The 22,500-nt window shown below is 38.1% G+C and overlaps 2 protein-coding genes across 4 annotated transcripts in view; both read right to left on the bottom strand.

The window, feature by feature from the left end:
- The window catches only part of eng (endoglin), a 43,273-nt gene extending 31,892 nt beyond the window's left edge, over positions 1 to 11,381 (bottom strand). For both annotated transcript variants that reach the window (XR_009647847.1, XM_060862979.1), the window contains exons 1-2: positions 11,325 to 11,381; positions 10,301 to 10,518 (exon numbers count right to left, since the gene is read on the bottom strand). Coding sequence is in view for 1 of the 2 variants with exons in the window: in XM_060862979.1 (XP_060718962.1) it covers positions 10,301 to 10,361 (61 nt within the window). In the remaining variant the exon portion in view is untranslated. The remainder of the gene's footprint in view (positions 1 to 10,300; positions 10,519 to 11,324) is intronic.
- Positions 11,382 to 21,522: 10,141 nt separating this feature from the next.
- The window catches only part of ak1 (adenylate kinase 1), a 9,545-nt gene continuing 8,567 nt past the window's right edge, over positions 21,523 to 22,500 (bottom strand). For both annotated transcript variants that reach the window (XM_060863173.1, XM_060863172.1), the window contains one exon: positions 21,523 to 22,500. This exon is cut by the window's right edge and continues 194 nt beyond it. The gene's annotated coding sequence lies outside the window, so the exon portion shown is untranslated.

A 22,500-nucleotide genomic window follows, 5' to 3' on the forward strand; every position in this document is an offset into this window, starting at 1 on the left:
AAGCATTAAATCTGTGAGATGCTCCATGAGTGCTGATCCACACCATGCCAGAAAGTTTCAGAAGTCCAAATATGTGTTGACTGAAGAGTATAGAGTGAGAGAGAAGCGTACAGAGTGTAGAATGTAGAATGTAGAGTACAGAGTGTAGAGTACAGAATATAGAACGTGGCATATAGGTAGTAGAGTGTAAAGAACAGAATGAAGAGTGTAGAGTGTAAAATATAGAATATAAAGTGTACAATGTGGAGTGTATAGTAAAGGGTGAATAGTGTTGAGTATAGAATATAGAGTGTAGGGTGAAGAGTATAGAGTGTAGGGTGTAGGGTGTAGAGTATAGAATATAGAGTGGATGGTGATTGGATGGTAGAGTATAGAATATAGAGTGTATGGTGTAGAGTATAGAATATAGAGTGTAGGGTGTAGAGTATATAATATAGAGTGTATGGTGTAGAGTATAGAATATAGAGTGTAGTGTGTAGAGTATAGAGTGTAGTGTGTAGGGTGTAGAATATAGAGTGTAGGGTGTAGAGTATAGAGTGTAGGGTGTAGGGTGTAGAGTATAGAATATAGAGTGTATGGTGTAGAGTATAGAGTGTAGTGTGTAGGGTGTAGAGTATAGAATATAGAGTGTAGGGTGTAGAGTATAGAGTGTAGTGTGTAGGGTGTAGAGTATAGAATATAGAGTGTATGGTGTAGAGTATAGAGTGTAGTGTGTAGGGTGTAGAGTATAGAATATAGAGTGTAGGGTGTAGAGTATAGAGTGTAGTGTGTAGGGTGTAGAGTATAGAATATAGAGTGTATGGTGTAGAGTATAGAGTGTAGTGTGTAGGGTGTAGAGTATAGAATATAGAGTGTAGGGTGTAGAGTATAGAGTGTAGTGTGTAGGGTGTAGAGTATAGAATATAGAGTGGATGGTGATTGGATGGTAGAGTATAGAATATAGAGTGTATGGTGTAGAGTATAGAATATAGAGTGTAGGGTGTAGAGTATAGAGTGTAGTGTGTAGGGTGTAGAATATAGAGTGTAGGGTGTAGAGTATAGAGTGTAGTGTGTAGGGTATAGAGTATAGAGTGTAGGGTGTAGAGTATAGAGTGTAGTGTGTAGGGTGTAGAGTATAGAGTGTAGTGTGTAGGGTGTAGAGTATAGAGTGTAGTGTGTAGGGTGTAGGGTGTAGAGTATAGAGTGTAGGATGTAGAGTATAGAGTGTAGGGTGTAGAGTATAGAGTGTAGGGTGTAGAGTATAGAATATAGAGTGTAGGGTGTAGAGTATAGAATATAGAGTGTAGGGTGTAGAGTATAGAATATAGAGTGTAGGGTGTAGAGTATAGAATATAGAGTATAGAGTATAGTGTAGAGTATAGAGTATAGAGTGTAGAGTGTAGAGTATAGAGTATAGAGTATAGTGTAGAGTATAGAGTGTAGAGTATAGAGTGTAGGGTGTAGAGTATAGAGTGTAGTGTAGGGTGTAGAGTATAGAGTGTAGAGTATAGAGTATGGTGTTTAGGGTGTAGAGTTTCTAGCTCTATGAGTTTGTAGATTAGATCCTGCCCCCATGTGCTTTACACTGTACGCAGGATTAAAGAGTCTAAAGGCTGAGGAGGATAACGCAGCACTGACTGTGTGTGTGGAGCCTGAGGATGAAGTGAAGGGGGTTCGAGTGAACGAGTGAAAGAAAAAAGTCCTGCCTCTGCTCCACACACCTATTGTCCTAGCGCTTCCGTGGCCACTGACCCTGGCCTAACCATCCACAGGAAGACAAACAAACTCTTATCATAGGCACACAGAGACCTGAGCTGTCCTGTGACCTTTAACCCCTAGTCCAAAAAATCCCTACCTGAGTCATTTATTCAATAAAGTCTGAATGAATCATAACTGCTCGCTGTTCATCATGACGAGACCTCAAGATTTTACAGTATTACAGTAAAAACATGTAGAAATACGGTTAAAATTAGCAACCAAAAAATGATGAATAAAAACTTCGAGGCTCTGATATATTTCTAATACTTACAGATCCTCCTGAGATAAAAACGGAAATGAAATCCGTTCTCGGATAATTCAGGCTAGAGATGCTGCTTACAGGAGATTTTTAATAATCAAAAAAAATGTGATCCAAGCATGTATGGTTCCGTGTTCAGAAAATAGTTTTAGTTCCACTTTTAATTCAGGGTTCATGAAGAACTCAAACGACTTTACAGACTTCTCTACTTTTTATTCACTTTTTGCTAAATGGGTTGTTACTGAGAAGCGCAAAACCCTCCATCCTGCTGTGTCAGAAACCTTAAAGCTACAGTTTCACATCTGACTGGTACAAAAAGCCTGACACCTGAGACTCCTTCCATAAATAACCCTGAAGTTCAGAGAATAACTGATACAAGAACACCGACACTGGAGACTTCACAAATCCCTGAACCTTAAATGAGTAATTAATGAGCTGTTACTATAGAAACCATGAACAGAAACCAGTGATTTGCAGCTATGTAAAGTATAGAATATTTATAGTGTAGAGTACAGAGTGTGGAGTATAAAGTATAGAGTGTTGAGTACACAGTGTAGCATACAGAGTGTAGAGTGTTGACTGTAGAGTGTAAAGTTTAAAGTTTAGAGTATAGAGTGTTGAGTATAGAATATAGTGTATAGAGTGTAGAATACAGAGTGTAGAATGTTGAGTGTTGAGTTTAAAGTTTAGAGTGTAGCGTGTTGAGTATAGAGTATAGTGTATAGAGTACAGAGTGCAAAGTATAGAATAGAGTGTTGAGTGTTGAGTGTAGAATACAGAGTGTAGAATGTTGAGTGTAAAGTTTAGAGTGTAGAGTGTTGAGTATATAGTATAGTGTATAGAGTACAGAGTGCAAAGTATAGAATAGAGTGTTGAGTGTTGATTAAAGAGTATAGAGTGTTGAGTATTGAGTGTAGAATACAGAGTGTAGAATGTTGAGTGTTGAGTGTAAAGTTTAGAGTGTAGAGTATAGTGTATAGAGTACAGAGTGCGAAGTACAGAATATAGAGTGTTGAGTGTTGATTAAAGAGTATAGAGTATAGAGTGTATTGCACAGAGTGTTGAGTGTTGATTAAAGAGTATAGAGTATAGAGTGTATTGCACAGAGTGTTGAGTGTTGAGTATAGAGTGTATTGCACAGAGTGTTGAGTGTTGAGTATAGAGTGTATTGCACAGAGTGTTGAGTGTAGAGTGTTGACTACAGCTACACTACTGTAAGAGCTGCTGTTCTAGAAATTCCAGGATTCAGCACTTCTGTGGTGTAATCTAATTTAATAATAAAAAAAAAAAAAAACGTAACATTTCTCTCACCAAACAATTTAAAACTGACGTGGAGAGTAATTGTGTTTAACCAATAACGCAAACTCGCTTCTCGACAACTTTCCTCCCTCATCACGTCTCTGGGGCGTCCGGGTGCACTTTTTACAGCCATGACAGATCATCACGAACAACAGCGTGAACAGAACGCTAACTATTCACAAATGAATTAGTGAATGAGGAAGAGCTGGTGGTGTTGGCGGGACGCGGCGTGGCACAGAGAGCTCATCCGTCTTCGCTGCATTAATTAGCGCCACGGCTCATGGAGGAAGGATTCGTTTAGCCGAGGCTGTTAGCCCGTTCCGCCGAGCAGATGGAGGCTCCGGCGCTCTTAATCATTCAAGGCTGATGTCGTTGCACACAAACATATGTTTCGCATAGAAGCGACAAACACCGTGGCGGGCGCTGCTGATGACTCTGACCCAAAGGAAGATTTATGTGCGAGCCTGTGAGGAACGATCCGAGCAGCAAACGCTGCGATGATTTGCAGCGTATTTGAAAAATGCTGGGTTTGACCTCAACTGAAAACCTGTTCCTCAGAGTGAGGCAGGGAAGCTGTCTCAGAGGAACCGGACATAACAACAGATGTGTCAACAGCGATGTGTTTATTTTCAGTGTTAGAAGTTTACTCCTGGAGTTTGGCACCGGAGAGACACATCTCCGAGCAGTGATAAAGCTGGATACACAACCAATTTACCAATTTCGTAAGTTGGGAGAATCTGAGAAAGTTGGCGAAAGTGAACGTGTAATGCCACCACCACCCCCACCACCCCGCTGCTGCAATCCCTCCGCTGGCTTCCGGTAGCTGCACGCATCAGATTCAAAAAATGCTGGCCTACAAAGCCAAAAATGGAGCAGCTCCATCTTACCTCAAAGCCCTCATCACTCCTCACACTGCACCTCACACCCTCCGATCTACCAGCACTGCTCGACTGGTTCCACCATCTCTCAGGGTAAGAGGTAAGTTTACTACAAGACTCTTCTCTGTTCTGGCACCAAGGTGGTGGAATGAACTTCCCCTAGAGGTCCGGACAGCTGAGTCACTGGCTATTTTCAAGCGGCGGTTGAAGACCTACTTATTCAGGAAACACTTCAACTAGCACTTCTTTCCTTATCTTTTGCATTTAAAAAAAAAAAAACCTTTGACTCTTTTTCATTGTAACTCTGAACAAATGTCTTAAACTCATGGTATCTTAAGTATGTAACTTAGTGATCCAGCATTAATGTATTCAATGTTAGAGATTTAAGCACTTACGTACGTCGCTCTGGATAAGGGCGTCTGTCACGTGCTGTAAATGTAAATGTAAGGAGTCTCATGACCTGATCAGCTTCAGCTCCTGTAACTGGCCATGACTTGTAGAAAGACTCAGGAACACTAAGGAAATGATTGTATACCGTTTACATTTATAATCAAAAGACACTTCACAGTGTTCTCACATCTCTTACGACCTAAAGCTTTATACCTCTGACGGTTATAAAGCACTGACATTGGAGACTCCTTCCCTAAGCATTAAATAAAAAAGTAAAGGTGTTTAAAGCATCGTTATAACCCTGCGATCCGTGTTACATCTGGAACGACTGTCAGAGCTGCTGTTTGTTATGCACAAGGTTATTTACACCTTATTTAATGAAACGACACGTAGTTTAATTTTATATAAAACAAGGATAGATGGAGTAGATGGACAGAATACAGTGAGTGATAGTAAACCTACTACTGTAAATGTTCAGAATGATGTCTGTTTATATCTGTTCGTTCGAACTCTTTTTGTAAATACTGTAAATAACCGAACGCGGATCCGATAAAAGAAGACGTACGTAAGTATATCTAGAATCATCAGATCATTTTAAAGATGTGTTATGACATTTACATAAGTTACTATACGTTAGTATGATTGGCGCAAACTTGGTTGACCTGCGAGTTTCCATTTATTGATACCGAAGTGCGAACGCTTCAGCTCATGCAGTAACAATCAAATAAAACTTTTACACAAATGTGATGTTTTAAATCCTGGATCAGATTTATTCTATAACACAATAACACGTATGTTATTATACATCACTGTATACTGAGCGCACAAAGAAGAGCTACAAAAGACGTTCTCTAGCCTTGTGTTGAAAAGTTTCCTCAGAAAAAAAAGTAGTGATTGAGGACAACAGAGGGTCAGGCAGTGAGCGGCGATCCTTATCGGTCCAGACGGCCGCCGCTCTAGTGCTAACAGCGGCTCTGAGATTTATCTCAGCCTGGCGCTAATGAGCCGTTCAGCTCTCGGAAGTCTGGCATAGGAGGCAGACGATATATCAGTATGACGCTGTACCGTGATAAATGAAGGTGGAGAAATCTTAAGGCATGATTCTGGGTGTAATTATTTATTTATTTATTTATTCGTATGTTTTTTACTCCTGAATGACCAGACAGATGCTCATCTGTGTTCAGTGAAGCTGAAGTAGTTTAATTCTACACTGTGACACTTGAAGGCCTTCATTAAAATCAGGCAGCGTTTATGACTAAGAAGTGTTAAGGGAATTAAGCACATCTCCACCAGCGCTGCTTTGATCTTCCTCTGGCTTTTATACGAATGTCTCGTCTTAACATGTTGCATCGAATGGGAATTAGACTCGAGTGGAAAATTGCACCGAGCTCCGTTGGAACGTCGGATAGAACGGCTGCCTTCACCGTCTGAAAATATTCTGTCAGCCCACACAGAACGCTCTGAGGTGAAAACAAAAAAAAAAAAAAAAAAAAAGGAAAAATGCATCACACACAGGAAAAGGGGTAAAAACAGAGTCAGCTGAAGTGAAGACGGGGCGGGGGGTGGGGGATTGGGGAGGCAGGGGTTGGTTGGTGAGGGAAAAAAAATGAAAGAGCTGGCAGTCGAGTGGAGTCTGGGGGGAAAGACAGGGGGATTGTTAATTGCAATTTAAAGATAAAAATCAGACTCTAGGAGCGACAAGAGGTCGCGTCATTGGGTCTCCCTGCCACCCTGTCTGGCGGGGGGGCCGTTGTGTACGAGAATGAAAACACAGCCCAATGCTATATGCTAATGTGAGCGTGCTAAATTTAGCGTATTGTTTTTTTGCCTGCTCTCAAGTGTTAACTGAATACATGACTCAACGTTAGGGAGAAATTTGGCTGGAATGGGGCATTTGGCCCGGAGCATATATGTTCATTTGTGCATTTATGCAGGGGCATTTAACATTTTGACATGGAGGTATTTAATTCAAAATATTTTGGCTAATGACCTTTATGCAGAAAATTGTTTCCAGAGGCATTTAATTTGTGGCCAAGGACATCTGGACAGGGGCATTTGCATGGGGCTTATGGGTCAGGGATATTTGGACAGAGGTATTTAGATTGTGCCGTTTGGACAAAGGACATTTGGACTATAAATTTTAGCTTGGTGTGTTCGGTTCAGGAACAGGAGAGGGAGATTTAGCTTGGGGCTTTTGGCTTACTAAAGCTGGGGCATTTTTGCCAGAGACATTTAGACAGCAGTATTTTGGTCAGGACAAATGGGGTAGATGTGTTTTGACTGAGGCATTTTGTTATGGAAAGAAGATATTTGGTAAAGGCCTTGGAGTGTAGGGCAATTTGCCTGAGGGCATTTGGTGGCATACAGGACATTTTGGCTGGGGGTATTTGGGGCATATGGGGCCTTTTGGCTAAAGGCACAATGATGCTGGTATTTTTGGCCAAGGGCAGGGCATTTTGGAGATGGAGGTATTTCACAGGAAATTCATGTTTGGGGAACCTGGAACATGGACATTAGGAAAGGGGGATTTACTTTGGGGCACCTACTTCAGAGATGTATGGTCAAGACAAACAGGGAAGTGGAAAATATTGGGGTATTTAGTATAGGCATATAAGCTAGGGTGTGTTTCCAGAGGCTTAAATGTTGTTGCATCTGAGCCTGGGATATTAGGACAGGGGCATTTATATTGAGCCATTCAAGCCGAAGATATCTGAAAATTGAAATGGTTTTTGATTAAATAAAAATGGGTTCATTTGGTAGAGGCATTTGGGCCAGGGTGTGTTTCCAAGAGCATTTACTTTGGGATATTTAAATAGGGGCATTTAAACTTGGTCTTTTGGGTCAAGGACATTCAGGTTGGGTTATTTAGGTCTGTGGGATGTTTGAATTGGAAAACCTTTGTTTGGAGCATTTAGCTGCAGGTCTTTGTGCTTATTTAGAAGGTGGTGTATTGAGATGTAAGGACAAGCACATTTTGTCTGGGCCACAGAGGTCAACTGGGCATGGGGTCATTTGTCTCAGACATAGCCAGACTCATTTGGAAAGAAAGGAAGTGCTGTATTTGTCTACAGGAGGGGGATTTTTCTCTCTCTGATTTAACTTTTTTGTTTTTTCACATTTTTTTGTCTAACATCAGAGGAGACGTCCGTCATCTCGCCGACTCTCTCCGTCTGTTTCCCTGGCGGCCTATTTTTTCCGTCTCTTTCTCGGCGGGGCAGAAGTGAGCCAGTGACGCCACTGGGATGCTGGGTATACTCGTTACAGTTGTTATGTAATGTCGCCCTGATCACCGAGCTCTATCGCTCCCTGTGGCTCCACTGCAGCTCTCCTTCTCTTTCTCGTTCTCCTTCACTCTTCTGTTCTTATATGCATGCTGTCTATCTCTTTACCTTTATGTCTCCCTCACACTCGCATGTTCTCTTTCTTTTTCCCTCATACACATTCTGTCTCAGCTGAGTGTTAAACAAGTGCATCATGGGTAATCCAGTTGCGTAATAGAAATAATCCAGAAGTGCGCTTCAATTTTAAATCGAGCTAAAAAAGCTTGGGATATAATACAGACATGTCCTTCACAGCATTCATACATTTAGAGGCCTGATTCTTCTAATTCTTCTGATTCTTCTTCTTCTAAATAGAATTATTCTTCTAATAGAATTTTATATATTTTAATATTTTTTATAGATAATTTGTAAGACAGAGATTCTTTTTTCCATTTCAATGGCATAGTAGGAACAAACTTTTACAAACGTTTTTAAACCTTCCATCAAGTTATATATGTTCATCAGCTCAAACATTTATACATTTAAACTGACATAAAGGCTTCATAATGCTGAGCTCATTAAGTCTGCACTGATTTTAAACAGAATCACTTCCTGCCTAGAAAATACATCCGAATTCAACCACAATGACAAGATTTAAAACCCAGAATGCACCTGGATTTGGAGCTACAAAACAAACCCGGTCGACCAAATGAACATGGACACGTACACGCAGCATTACACCGCAGTGTTGATGAAGTACACGTTCTGATTAACACTTTTCTATAGTAACAGCTTATCACTAAAACTTTAGTACAGCGGATGTTCTGCATGAACTGTGAGGTAAAGAGATAATTATTTGGGGTTTATGAAAGGAGTCTTCAGTGTCAGAGTTTTGTAAATATCGTATCTCAGAAACTTGAAGACATGTTTATAGCTGCTAAGACTAAACAGAGACTAACAATAAATAGACTATTTAAATAAATAAATAAATAAATGGTTTGTTGCGGTGGTATGAGAGGAACACTTCAGGACGTGAGTTTCTGGGAAGTGAATCAGCTTTGCGGTTCTGACAGTAACTCTGCTACTCTTCCCACACCACCATCTACCCTAACAACAGGTGTCTCGTGCAAAAGTTGCCGAAATCTCAGCTGATAATCAGGACGCATATTTACATGATAACGACACGTCTACTTCGATAAGTGGCTTTTTCCCAAGCACACAACAATGTCCCAATTTGGCTGGTGCTCAGGAATCTGAACCTGAATAAATATACCATGATGCACGCCCACTGTTGAAAGAATAGAGGGTTCTTTTAGCCAGCAGAGGTATTAATAACAACAAGCGTTTCCTCATATTGAGCAGAATTTCCTTACGTGATACATTCACGTGGCTTTGCGTCTAACAACAGGACTCGGCAATCACGATTCATCGGCCTAACCTTCAAAGGTTGGAATTGCTGTACTGTTATTTCAATAAGACGAGACTCTTCAGCACCAGAATGTGGATTTAGGCTGATTTCTGGGTTCAAACTGCTTTACTGTATTATTTATACACCTCATAATGAACCTCACTCGTACAACAACACGAATAATGACTGTTTCAAAGTATGCATGATTCCATAGTTGCTTTATCCCACAATGCAACATTTCATTTTCAAAATAAAAGTCAGGACATGAAGAAAACAAAACAGCATGTAGCTAAATGCACAGAAATACACAGAGACAAACAAATTGCTTTTCAAAAAAAAAATAAACAGGTTATTTCTTCTTAGTTTGCATTTCATTTTCAAGAGTTTTTTTTTTTGGTTAACTGTTTTTCAACTGCCTCGTATTTTTGTTGATTTTCTTTTGTTTTGTTTTTGCCTTTTGTAGAAGCTCATAATTATGGAAGTTCTATTTTTCCATATATGTTAACAAGTTTATATTAAAACATATTTTCGTATATGGGAAAATACAGCTTAGTTTTCTAGCAGGTTTTTCAATTGTCTATATGTGAGGAACCCTGGCAGTTCCAGCTCATGTAGACTCTTTTTTGGAAGCTAAGATCCCTTAATTTTCTAATGAACCCATAAAGAACCCTTTCTCTCTGTGAGGGTGCTTCTCCGGGTAAATATGGATATTACTCCGGTGTTCTTAAAGTTTTGTACAGAAATATGAATGTTCCTAAATTACAGATTAAAAAGAGAAAAATTCCAGATCTTTTAAAGTGAATCTTTTAAACTGTCACATTACCAAAAAGATACTCAGCTGTCAATTCTAAACCTTTCCTTTGACAGCTGAAAGCCTACAGAAGATCTCTAGTTAAATCATTTGGGAAAACCTACAAATACAACTTCTCCCTTAAAGAAAAAACAAGTTCCACCTAAAACATCCAAGGAACCCTCAAGGGAGCCCTGCTTTTAAGGAGTGAAGGAAGAACTATGAGAAGGTATGAACTCTTGTATTTCAGACTGAAACAGCATGAGACAGCAGTGTTACCTGAAGCTGCAGCAGCACTGAAGATCATCAGCAAAGACAAAGTAGTTCTGAAGAGCTCCATGTCTCAAACTGGTGTCCGTCTGGAGTGTACAGTTATGAAGTTTATCCCTCTGTCAGCCGGCACCTCAGGTTCCAGCAATGTGCGTGTGTGAGAGTGTATGAGAGTGTGTTTGGTTGTATTGCAGGCACTAATCACACCCGTCCGGCCTTGACGCTTCCTGGCAAGGCAGAAAAGGAGGCGGCGTTAAGGGGGAAATCTCATGGGGCTCATTTTAACCAATGACCATGGAAGATGCCTCTGTTTTCTTCTTTCTTACACTGTTTAGATTGCTCTGTAAAAGTTCCTGCTGGATCACGGCACGCTAAAGAGCCTGATAAGATCCAGATGCGTGACTTGGGCAAAGCAATTTGTATGTAATTGTTTAGTATTATATAGATTTTCATATATACAGTGATCAAAAGGTTCACAGCAGGCAATCTAACTCTCTTGTGAGAAATTTCTCCACGAATGTGTAAGTGTGTGTGTGTGTGTGTGTGTGTGTGTGTGTGTGTGTGTGTGTGTGTTCTGATTTAGCTGAAACTTCTGCTAAATAACTCAGTTCAGCTCCAATTATTTTAATTTAGTATGTATTTAAGTTTTTTTTATTCTAAACATTAAACTTTAGTAAAAATATTCAATATATATGCACGTGATATAAACAAACATGTTCATTAAACATCTATAAACTTGTATTGTATAAATATCTAGGAACAAAACTATTAAACGTCTATGTTTTATATTCGTTTAATAAAACTATAAAATAAAATGATTAACCGTAAAGCGTTACCATAGTTACCACAGATAACGTAAAATTTCCTAACCTGCGCCCACGCACGTAACCATGGTAACATGTAAGCCGTTTTAAGCACAGTTTTAGAAAAAAACACCTCTGTATCTTAAAGATTACATCCAGGAAGCGATTGAAGTTGTATTATTAGTGACAGGACTAAAATAAGTTTAGCGTTAATAACATTAAGAGCTCACCTTTAAACACTGAGCTCCGCAGGAACATGTTCTGCTTTTAGTTTCACGACATCAGTGAGCAGCCGGTCTAAAGCAAGCCACGCCCACTTCCTATTCATTCTACTGTACGTACTGCATTAAAACAGCCGCTAGAGGGCGCGCAAAAGGAAAGTCGGTTAATTGGCGTTGATGACGTCACACTCATTAACGCCAATTAACTGACTTTCCCTTTGTCTCAGTTCAACAGCGTTAACACAATTACATAATATCTCATATAAAGCGGGACAATAATTACTATATAAATCATTTTTAATTATAATGTACATTTTTATAGATAATTTACATTTTTAGTTTTCTACATTTTGTATTCGAAATGTTTTTTGTACTATTTTGTTGTTTTATATATAATATTTATATTATACAACGATTTTTTTATCTCTCCAAATAAGTAGATATAAAACAGAAATGCACTTTTTTTGCAAAAAGATTCACCACGCATATATTTTTATAATTATATAAAAAAAATAAAAATAATAATACATTTATTTAAATAATTTTCATATTTATCTTGCTCTTAATAATTTATTTACCAAATATGAAAAATAAAAATATTATATTTTTTTTGTCTAATTGCTCTATGAAACATAGCAGAAAAAAGTCTCTCAACTGGCTTTAGTATTATTTATTAAAAGGACAAGCAGAGCATCTTAACCATCTAAATGCTGGATGTAAACCTTTCACCACATTTCTGTGTTTTTTTAAGAAAAAGTGTTTAAAAAACATTTCTAGTAAATCTGGTCATATACAAGAAGGTGATGATGTCAATTTAATACAAGATTATCAGAATAAGGCTTTGTATAAACACACTGCATCTCAGTCTCTCTGCTAGACCCCATACACAACAGTGCATTGTGGGTATTCTGTAGCAGCATGAGGACATCTTTTAGATCCTCCAGCATGATGTCAGAGGATTTTATCTGCACCCTGCTCTCTTTATTACGCTTTTTAGGCTGGTGCTAGAACTGGTGCTTCTCCTGTTTATTCTACTATGTACAAATAATAGTTTTCTGCAAACACAAAAGCTCAAAAGCTCAAGGTCTGAGACGCTATCGTTTAAACCAAATTAATAAAAGACATAATCATTGAATGAAACAGTTCACAAATTCTCCACACACACACACACACACACACACACACACACACACACACACACACACACACGTCTGCATTTCTGTGCTTAAAACAGATATGATTGACAGGCAAATAGTCACACCCCTGGAATCCCTGATTGCTGGATGTTATTGGTTCACATCAGTTGTCTTGTCCAGTCTAAGAAACAGTAGAGACTCAGCACATAATTTTATTTCATGCTGCTGGAAATGTGCGCAGAATCTACGGAGGCCGGAAAGTGCAAAACAAAATAACAATTCAGAAAACACAACGACATTTCAGACAAACCAGAACAGGTTGGTATCGTTTGCAAATGGAAGTCTACTGCTGATTGGACGATACATCTGTCACTCAAAATATACTAGCAGTAGGAAATTGTGTATCTAACTTTATTTCTTGTGCATGTGTGGAGTTCTGCATTCACTTTAAATCTAAGCAAAGATCAATTTGCATTGTCATACAAGAAAAGGATGAACATTCACATATGCTGTGATTTAATATGCTGTAAGCAAATCATGGCATGAAGATTAGTTTGTGATCCCTAAAAAACACCCTTGAGGAATACAGGTATGTTTCGTAAACAAAACTCCCAGATTAAAATGAGAAGGGTTATAAAAAAGTTTAGACTTTATACTGTGTAATTCCTTTTGTTACATCTTCATTGCATTCCATATTTTCTGTAGTAAGTTCTTTCATTGTGGTGCAGAAGATCACGGACGCTCGCTTTTCTCTATCAGCTTTATTCCTGCTGAGTATCTACAAGCCGCAGTCTTACAATATACATGCGGCTAGTTTAACCCTGCTTTCAGAAAGAGCAGTCGTGTCTCTTTTTAAAAACCTCCAGAAGTTTTCCACGTGAACTGCAGAAATTTGCAGAAACTTCCCGGCCTCTGTAAGAAACTGTACACTCGGAGACTGGGAATTCTCCACAGCTCCAAACACACACATTACAAGACACACACACAAACATACACACACAAACACACACACGTATCTAAACACACACATTGTCTAAACACACACACTCACACACACACATATACACATATATACGCATACAAACACACTCTCTCACACACACACACACACACACACACACACACACACACACACACACACACACACACACATATACACATATACGCATACAAACACACTCACACACATACACATATACGCATACAAACACACTCACACACACTCACTCATGCACCTACACACACACACACACACACAAACAGTTTAGTGGCAGTGTTGAAAACCACCACAGTCTCATGTCCGGAGTAAAACATGGAGCAAAAAATAGGCCACAAAGGAGTGGAAATCATTTCCTTTAGAAATAATTAGACTGACAGCTAATTTTAGTAACACAATAAAGTGACAGCAAACAACACGCATGAATTTTATATTCAAAGATTGTCAGATTTTTTTATTTTGAAGTGAAACTTCCAGCAGATTTTGCCTGTGATTTTGTTTTTATTTGTAAATCAGAGCTTTCTCATCCTGCACAGTTCTCATCACCGGAGTGCCACGAGGTTCCGTCTACAAGAAAAGACTAAGACTAATCCTAAATATAAATTTGACAAACAGGTGAATTCCTTTGTCAGATCCAGTTTATTCCAGCTTAGGAAACTTTTTCAAACTTTTCTCACATTTAAGATCTTAAGACTTTTATCCATGATATTATTTCATCCAGATTGTTGCAATGCTCAGTATGTCAGAATGAGACGGTCTTCACTCTCACGCTCGTAACTTACAGCTCGCTTTTGTCACAGCGGGAGGAGGAAGACAGATACAGGAAGCTTCAAATAAATAGGTTTAATAACTTAAATACACTGAAGGATGAGGAAGAACAACATACACTGACGATGATTCCTCGCTGCAAACGGCAATGGGCCACGGTTAAATAGACATGACAATGAACACATAGGGAACAGGTGTGCAGAGACGGGGAGGAGTAAACAAGGGCGGGGCAGACACGTGACACGGAACATAAACAGAAGCACATGCCCAAAAGTCCAGGTATCCACACCCTGAAAGAAGTACTGAAAGAAGTGTTACATAAAGCTGGTGAGACTCTTCTTTATATTATTAACTCCTCGCTATCTTTAGGTTACGTCCATAAATCCTTCAAGTTGGCAGTTATTAGGTCACTCATTAAGAAACCTAATTTAGATTTTAATGAACTATCAAATTACAGACCGAATTCACATCTTCCGTTTATGACTAAAATACTAGAAAAGGTTGTGTCTGTTCAACTGAGCTCCTTCTTACAGGAGAACAATATCCTCGAAGAGTTTCAGTCAGGTTTCATCATAGCACAGAAACTGCACTTGTTAAAGTTACAAATGACTTGTTCTTAGCTTTGGACCAAGACTGTATGTCCCTATTAGTTCTACTTGACCTTAGTGCTGCATTCGATACTATAGATCACAGCATTCTCCTAGATCACTTACAAAATTACACAGGAATTTAGGGACAGGCTTTAAGTTGGTTTAGCTCCTATCTGTCTAAATGGCGAATCCTCCAGTTTATTGCCAGTTAATTATGGAGTCCCTCAAGGATCAGTTCTAGGACCTCTGCTTTTCTCAATATACATGCTTCCCTTAGGGAACATCATTAGAAGGCATGGAATTAGTTTCCATTGTTATGATGATACCGTTATATATCTCATCAAAACCAAATGAAATAGCTAAATTGCTAAATAACTGAGTGTGTTAAAAAGATAAATGGTTGGATGACCTTTAATTTTCTGTTGTTAAACTAAAAAAAAATACAAAAAACAAAAAAATACAAAAAAAAACAAAAACCAGTACACAGAAGCTCTCACACTTCAACTTCCATTTAGATGGATGTTCTGTTACTAGTAACTGTGAAAGACCTGGGTGTTTATTAGACAGTAACTTGTCTTGAAAATCATATCGCCCATATTACAAAAACAGCCTTCTTCCACCTCAGAAATATTGCCAAGCTGAGAAACATCCTGTCTGTATCTGATGCTGAGAAGGTAGTTCTTTTTCTTTTTCTTTTCTTCTTCTTCTTCTTATTCTTCTTCTTCTTCTTCGTTGGTGATTGTCATGACTGAGGTATGTCTAAGATGAAGGAAACATTTTTGGCATTTCCTGGAGTCACTGGTGTTGTTTCAGTTCGAGAGGTTCTGCACGTAGTCTTCCCCAGTGCACAGTGAGCTCTGCAGGTTTCAATAACAGGAAGTGAGGTACCGTCGTTTGAAGAGGTGTTGCTCACTCGTACCATAAAGCTGAAGCGTTCCCGTTTCCTTACAACCCTCAAAGGAGACTCTCAAGGCCACAAACTAAAGAGACACACGTTCACGTGTTTTAGAGGCGTTGAGTTCAGATTCTTTTTGTTCCTCCAAAGGCCATTAATGCTATAAATACTCCACTGGTAGACAGTCCATATCATGTCTTTTAGCATTACGCCATTTCTCTTCAATCAGACAGAAGAGACGAGACGATTTTTAGGTTTCCAAGGAGGCAAGAAGGAGTTGAATAAATTCTGCACAGCAAGAAACATCAACTAAAACTAATCAGATTCATCATTGAAAATGATTCTGATTCTTTTGAAATTTCCAAATAGCAAATTTATTCTTTCAGTGACTTATAATTGTGTTTCTTCTTCTTCTTCTTCTTCTTCTTCTTCTTCTTCTTCTTCTTCTTCGTTTTCTCTAAAATGTACTGCAACTCAATATGATTGAGCATGTTTATTACATTTAATACACTGCAGAAAAAACTGACACTGAAGTGTGACACTATGCTAGTTATGCTAGTTCTAGCTAGTATTATATTAGCCTAATAAGTCTTGACTAAAAACAGGAAGATTTTTATCACAAATACAGCAGTGTTGTTCAATTCAATTCAATTCAATTCAAGTTTATTTGTATAGCGCTTTTTCCAATGGACATTGTCACAAAGCAGCTTTACAGAACATGAACATAAAACAAAAGATAAACATAAGGAGAAGTATAAAGAATTAATATAATAAAAATTCAAGATATATACAGTTCACAGTGTGTATGTATGTATGTATGTGTGTATGTGTATTTGTCCCCAATGAGCAAGTCTGAGGGCTCAGGCAACAGTGGCAAGGAAAAACTCCCTTAGATTGGTAAAGGAAGAAACCTTGAGAGGAACCAGACTCAAGGGGAACCCATCCTCATATGGGTGACACTAGATGGTGTGGTTACAAATATACAAGTATCACAGAGTCCAACTGGAGCCGGTAGATCTGTAGATGTCTCAGGGTTCTCACAGAGTCAGCCTTGTCTCAGTGGAGGTCCAGAAATTTCAACGCACGGAAGACGATCTTAGCATGGGTGTCTCAGCATGGGTAGAAAAAGAGAAGAGAAGAGCAGTGCATAGGGATTAACATATCTGCTGTTCATAAGAATGTGCAAGTCTAGTGTGATAGTGCACAATATTTATGGGATGTATTATGTGTACGCCTGACTAAAGAGATGAGTTTTCAATCTACATATAAACTGTGAAAGTGTGTCTGAGCCCCGAACACTATCAGGATGACTATTCCAAAGTTTGGGAGCTAAATAAGAGAACGCTCTTCCGCCTTTAGTAGACTTAGATATTCTGGGGACTACCAGGAGTCCTGAGTTTTGTGATCTCAGAGAGCGTGAAGGATTGTAACGTGTTAGAAGACTAGTTAGATACATGGGAGCTAAACCATTAAGAGCCTTGTACGTAAGTAGCAGCAGTTTGTAATCAATTCTAAACTTAACAGGTAGCCAGTGTAGAGATGATAAAATTGGGGTTATATGGTCATACTTTCTTGTCCTAGTGAGAACTCTGGCCGCTGCATTTTGGACTAACTGTAGCCTATTTATTAAAGATGCAGGACAACCACCTAGTAATGCATTACAATAGTCCAGTCTAGAGGTCATGAAAGCGTGAACTAGCTTCTCAGCATCAGGTACAGACAGGATGTTTCTCAGCTTGGCAATATTTCTGAGGTGGAAGAAGGCTGTTTTTGTGGTCTGGGCGACGTGATTTTCAAAAGACAAGTTACTGTCTAATATAACACCCAGGTCTTTCACTGTCGAGCTACTAGTAACAGTACATCCCTCTAATTGGAAATTAAGTTGTGAGAGTTTCTGTGTACTAGTTTTTGGGCCTATAAGTAGTGTTTCTGTCTTATCAGAGTTTAACAACAGAAAGTTACAGCTCATCCAGTCTTTTATCTCTCTAAGGCATTGAGTTAATTTCGACAATTTAGTTATTTCATCTGGTTTTGAGGAGATGTATAACTGTGTGTCGTCGGCATAGCAATGGAAGCTAATCCCATGTCTTCTAATAATGTTCCCTAATGGAAGCATGTATATCGAGAAGAGCAGAGGTCCTAGAACTGATCCTTGAGGGACCCCATAATTAACTGGTAATAAGCTGGAGGATTCACCATTTAATTCTACAAAATGGTATCGATTAGACAGGTAGGATCTAAACCAACTTAAAGCCTGTCCATGAATACCTGTGTAATTTTGTAAGCGATCTAGGAGAATGTTGTGATCTATAGTGTCGAATGCAGCACTAAGGTCAAGTAGAACTAATAGTGACATACAGTCTTTGTCCGAAGCTAAGAACAAGTCATTTGTAACTTTAACAAGTGCAGTTTCTGTGCTATGATGGGGCCTGAAACCTGACTGAAACTCTTCGAGGATATTGTTCTCCTGTAAGAAGGAGCTCAGTTGAACAGACACAACCTTTTCTAGTATTTTAGACATAAATGGAAGGTGTGAAATCGGTCTGTAATTTGAAAGTCCATTAGGATCTAAATGTTGTGAACGACAGTAAAACTTTAATGCTTGCGTGAGAGTTCTACAGGTCAGAGATGAGGCTGAGGTCAGTTAGCGGCGCTCATGCTACACTGCATAACGCTGGTAATAAAGAGTCCTTCAGTCCACATGAAGGATCGATTGCTTTCACATATTTCAGGTTTAGCTTGATCCTTCACATCACTTCTATTCACACAATAATCTGCATTCGGGTCGGTTTTGTCATTTTCCTTTGGTACACTTGAGTAGAGAAGATTCATGGCATGTTATTGTGGAGAAATCCCTGTAAACACATATCGCTCTCATATAAAAGGTTTTTCAGCCATGCAAGCCGGCACAAGCTGAGGGTTTGGTTTGTTGTAGGTTCATTAGCGATGTTCTCAATGTGAACCCTCGCATCCCAGAGATGATCTAATATAGAAAAACAATTTATTATGAAAAGGTTTGAATGCCTTCTGTCTCCTCTGTAGACCAGAAGACCCTCGATGAACTGCTGTTCCACTCTTCAAGTGGTTAAAGTCTCAAGAGTGCTGTTGCTAAGCAACTCTGAAACACAAGCTTCAAGCCTTTTGTAGCTAATGACTCAAGTTAGCAGTTAAGCTAGCGAGGGATTAAATATAGATAACACAAAGAGAGACAGAAAAAAACAACTGGTAAATTTGTAAAAAAATAAATAAATAAATAAATAAATAAAAAAATTATTAATTACTTTTAAAAAGTGGCTGAAAATTACCTGCTAATTCAGAGTTTAAAAAAACCTTGAAAAAAAGACAATTTGAAAAAAAAATAAAAAGTTCAGCGAATATTTTGATGACTGAATTCAAAATGGCTTCCTATATAAGTTGCTATATTTACCTGCCACCGTGCACTAGGAATCAAATAAGGAGACATTTCAGTTCAGAATGTTTTTATCTCCTGATGAGCCACACCCTGACACGTTCATTCTCAAAAAGAATTCCAGCTCGATTCGTGTGTGTGTGTGTGTTGTGTGTGTTGTGATGCTGCACACAGGAGGCACCACGCCGTGCTGTCTTCCCTCATCAGGTTTCAGAGGGACATCCTGATCTGTTCCTGAGCATGACTTCTTCTTCCCTTTCCTCACCAGGCCACTGTTCCTCGGAGGATAACCCGGATACCTGCTGCGTGGTGTTTTTCAGGCCCAGCAGGAAACGCCGGTGAGCTTGTGATGTGTGAGGAAGCCTGCAAACCTCTGATGATGTTCAAGAGCGTTTTCAATAACAAGAGCGCCGTGGCTCGGTGTCAGACTCGGTGTCTGTGCAGACGTGCGCTCTGAAGATTCATTAGTAAACAATCACATCCTAATGTTTGGAAGCTGCAGGACACTCTTGTGTTATTCCGAACGGTTTGAGTGCAAGGTATGATGAACTCTGGGACCTTATTAAAGTCCTGGAATTCCTGAGTGACTTTAATGTGAGTTTGTGTTTAGTTGTGTTTCTTTTTTATCTGTCTGCTAAGCAGCACTAAAAAAAGAAGGAAGTGACCTCTTTGTTTGGTTCCATAAACCTGGAATGTTGACGATGCTTTCCTGCTTTCTGGCGCCTTTTTAACGGCGTCCCTTTGTACGGTTCTGTGTGTGAACACCACCGCAGACGTCCACTAGAGGGCACTATGTTCACACATTTGTTACTTTAGTGACAAATATTTCTGGGTTTTTATTTTTTTAGAGGTTTTTATTTCTGTTCCACAGCATACTGCTTAGAATTAAATACAGATTTTATCCATGTAGCATTGATCACAAAAAAATTAAATTAAATAAAATTAAACAATAGCACATATTAAAATATTAAGATATATTTAAATGACTAAAAGCATCTATTCAAATAAATGCAGGGCGGCTATTTAATACCAATTAAAGTGGATCTACATTTCTTTAATAAAATAAAAATGTAAAAAAAAGTTATACAATCTTCTTTATACTTTATCTGTTCCTTGTTGAGAATTTTCCAAAAACATTTAATAATTAAGCCACTCTTACACACACTTCACTTGTTGTGAAGTAAATCTTACTAATAAGCTTCTAGCTCATTATCCTTACAGTCTGAGTCTTTATTTTAATGAGATTTGTTTTGCTTTTGTGCTCGTTAACATTTTTACTTTCTCCTCAAGACATGACTAAAATATAGAGTAGAGTTGCATTGTTATTTTACTGAGATTGTGTGTGTGTGTGTGTGTGTGTGTGTGTGTGTGTGTGTGTGTGTGTGTGTTTTAGTTTCATTCTTATCATTCAATGAAACTGAACTTTAACCCTTCACCTTTTATGGAAACTAATTAAACATACTGAAATCTAAATTTTATGCAAATCAAATTTATTTATTTTTTTGCCACTGTATTTTCTTTATTTTGATCTCACTAGGTAAGGAATATGGTTTGCATTTAAAATCTAAATTTGATGATTAAGAGGTTACATGTTTTATTTAAATAAATAAAAAAAATAATCCTGAATTATGAATCTGAAAAATTCAAATAATTAGATTTTATTCTAAAAAATTAGGCCTAAGCTGGAGCATCTGGGGAGAAAAAACAAAGGGATCAATTTGAAGCGATCAAATAAACAAACAAATAAAAGTTCAGGTTTTCTACTTTTTTCTACTTTTAGTTTTCTGATGTTAAATATTTGATCTAAAACAAAATTCTTGTTAATTTTTTAATCCAGTTAAGAAGTTAATGTTATCAGCTGACGGTTTAATGTTAGTAGAGTTAACATTTTATCTTTTATCTTTATCTTTTTAACTTTTTTATTTTATCTTTTATTTCATTTTTGCTCATTGAATCTGATTTTTTCATAAATGTAGTTTAATAAATCAGAATTAAAAAAATTTTAAAAAATAAATAAAGTGTCGAACATTTCACAGTGGAAAAAGGAGCTTCATGTTTCCTCCTATTTAGCATCATGCTAACTCGCGGGCTTCACATGGCCCAGTCCAACACACTCAACACACACGTCACACTCAACACACTCGCTCCTCAAGGCTTTTCGACACTATTGCTTAGCAACTGGGAAAACAAAGGCCTAAGCTAGCTGAGGGCTGAAGGTCAGATGTTAATACTGTATAAACAAGATAAAGAAAAAGAAAATGATTACATAAAACAAATGAGACCAAACCACCAGGAACATTTTCATCAGATGTTTTAGTAATTTAGTGATAAATAAAATCTCTGTGGCTAAAATTAACATTTTTACACTTAGCATCATCTGTCAAGACGGAACAGAATAAAGAGAAAATCTAGTGATTTAAAACCAGTTTAATGGCACAGTGATATGACGGTAAACATACAAAAACATTCTGATTCTGATTCTGGAAATAAATTCTGTAACATCAACAATGTGTAAATTAGAGAAAAAAAAACGAATCTATGTGTCAGAAATATTTCCTCTTCACTCGCTAACCGAGCTAACAGGAGCCGAGCGATTCTGGGACACATCCAATGATTATGCTATGAAAACCACACAGGAAGCAGAATTTAGTATTTTTTTATTTTTAATACAGTTTTTTCATTTATTTGTTAATTTTTTTTAGGAACAAATGTTATCACGGAGCCACGGATGTCGTCTGAGCTGATGTTAAAATGTTGTATTCTTGAGTTTTAAGATAATGTGGAAAAGTGTAATGAGTGCAATAAATCTGAATTTTTAGAGATAATTAAAAATTTTGAGATATTTATGACTTTTTTCTTTTCTACCTTTTTTAAAAAGGCATCCATAATATTCACATGCACCGTTAGCCCAATGCTAAATAGGAGCCTATAATCTTCTATACTAGTTAGCTAAAATATAGCATTGTAGCTATAAAAATAATACAATATTAATATATTGTTGTGTCTACATTGTTCAGCGGTTTTAAAATAGATGTTTAATGTTCTTTTAGCAGGTTGGAAGATATTTTTTCTTTTAAGGACTAATCAATGTGAATGTTAACATTAGTTTGTTGTACTTATAAATCAGGAAGTGTAGCTCTGTTTATCTCTGGGTGTGGACATGTGGTGCGGTCTGTCAGAGGTCAGAGCTAAACTACACAACACAAGACACAACACAGCAGAAGCCCTTGACAACTGTACGTGAGGAATAAACAGGCGTAAAGTGTTCTGAATACAAATGCTGTTCAGAGTGAGAGAAAGTGCTGATGTGGTCTCCAGTGACAACGGCATGAACTATTCATTAAGGCGAAACCGGGCAGGCAGCGTCCCGCTGGCTTTACTGTGGATTTC

Source organism: Tachysurus vachellii, chromosome 26, assembly GCF_030014155.1.
Source record: "Tachysurus vachellii isolate PV-2020 chromosome 26, HZAU_Pvac_v1, whole genome shotgun sequence".
NCBI lineage: Eukaryota > Metazoa > Chordata > Actinopteri > Siluriformes > Bagridae > Tachysurus > Tachysurus vachellii.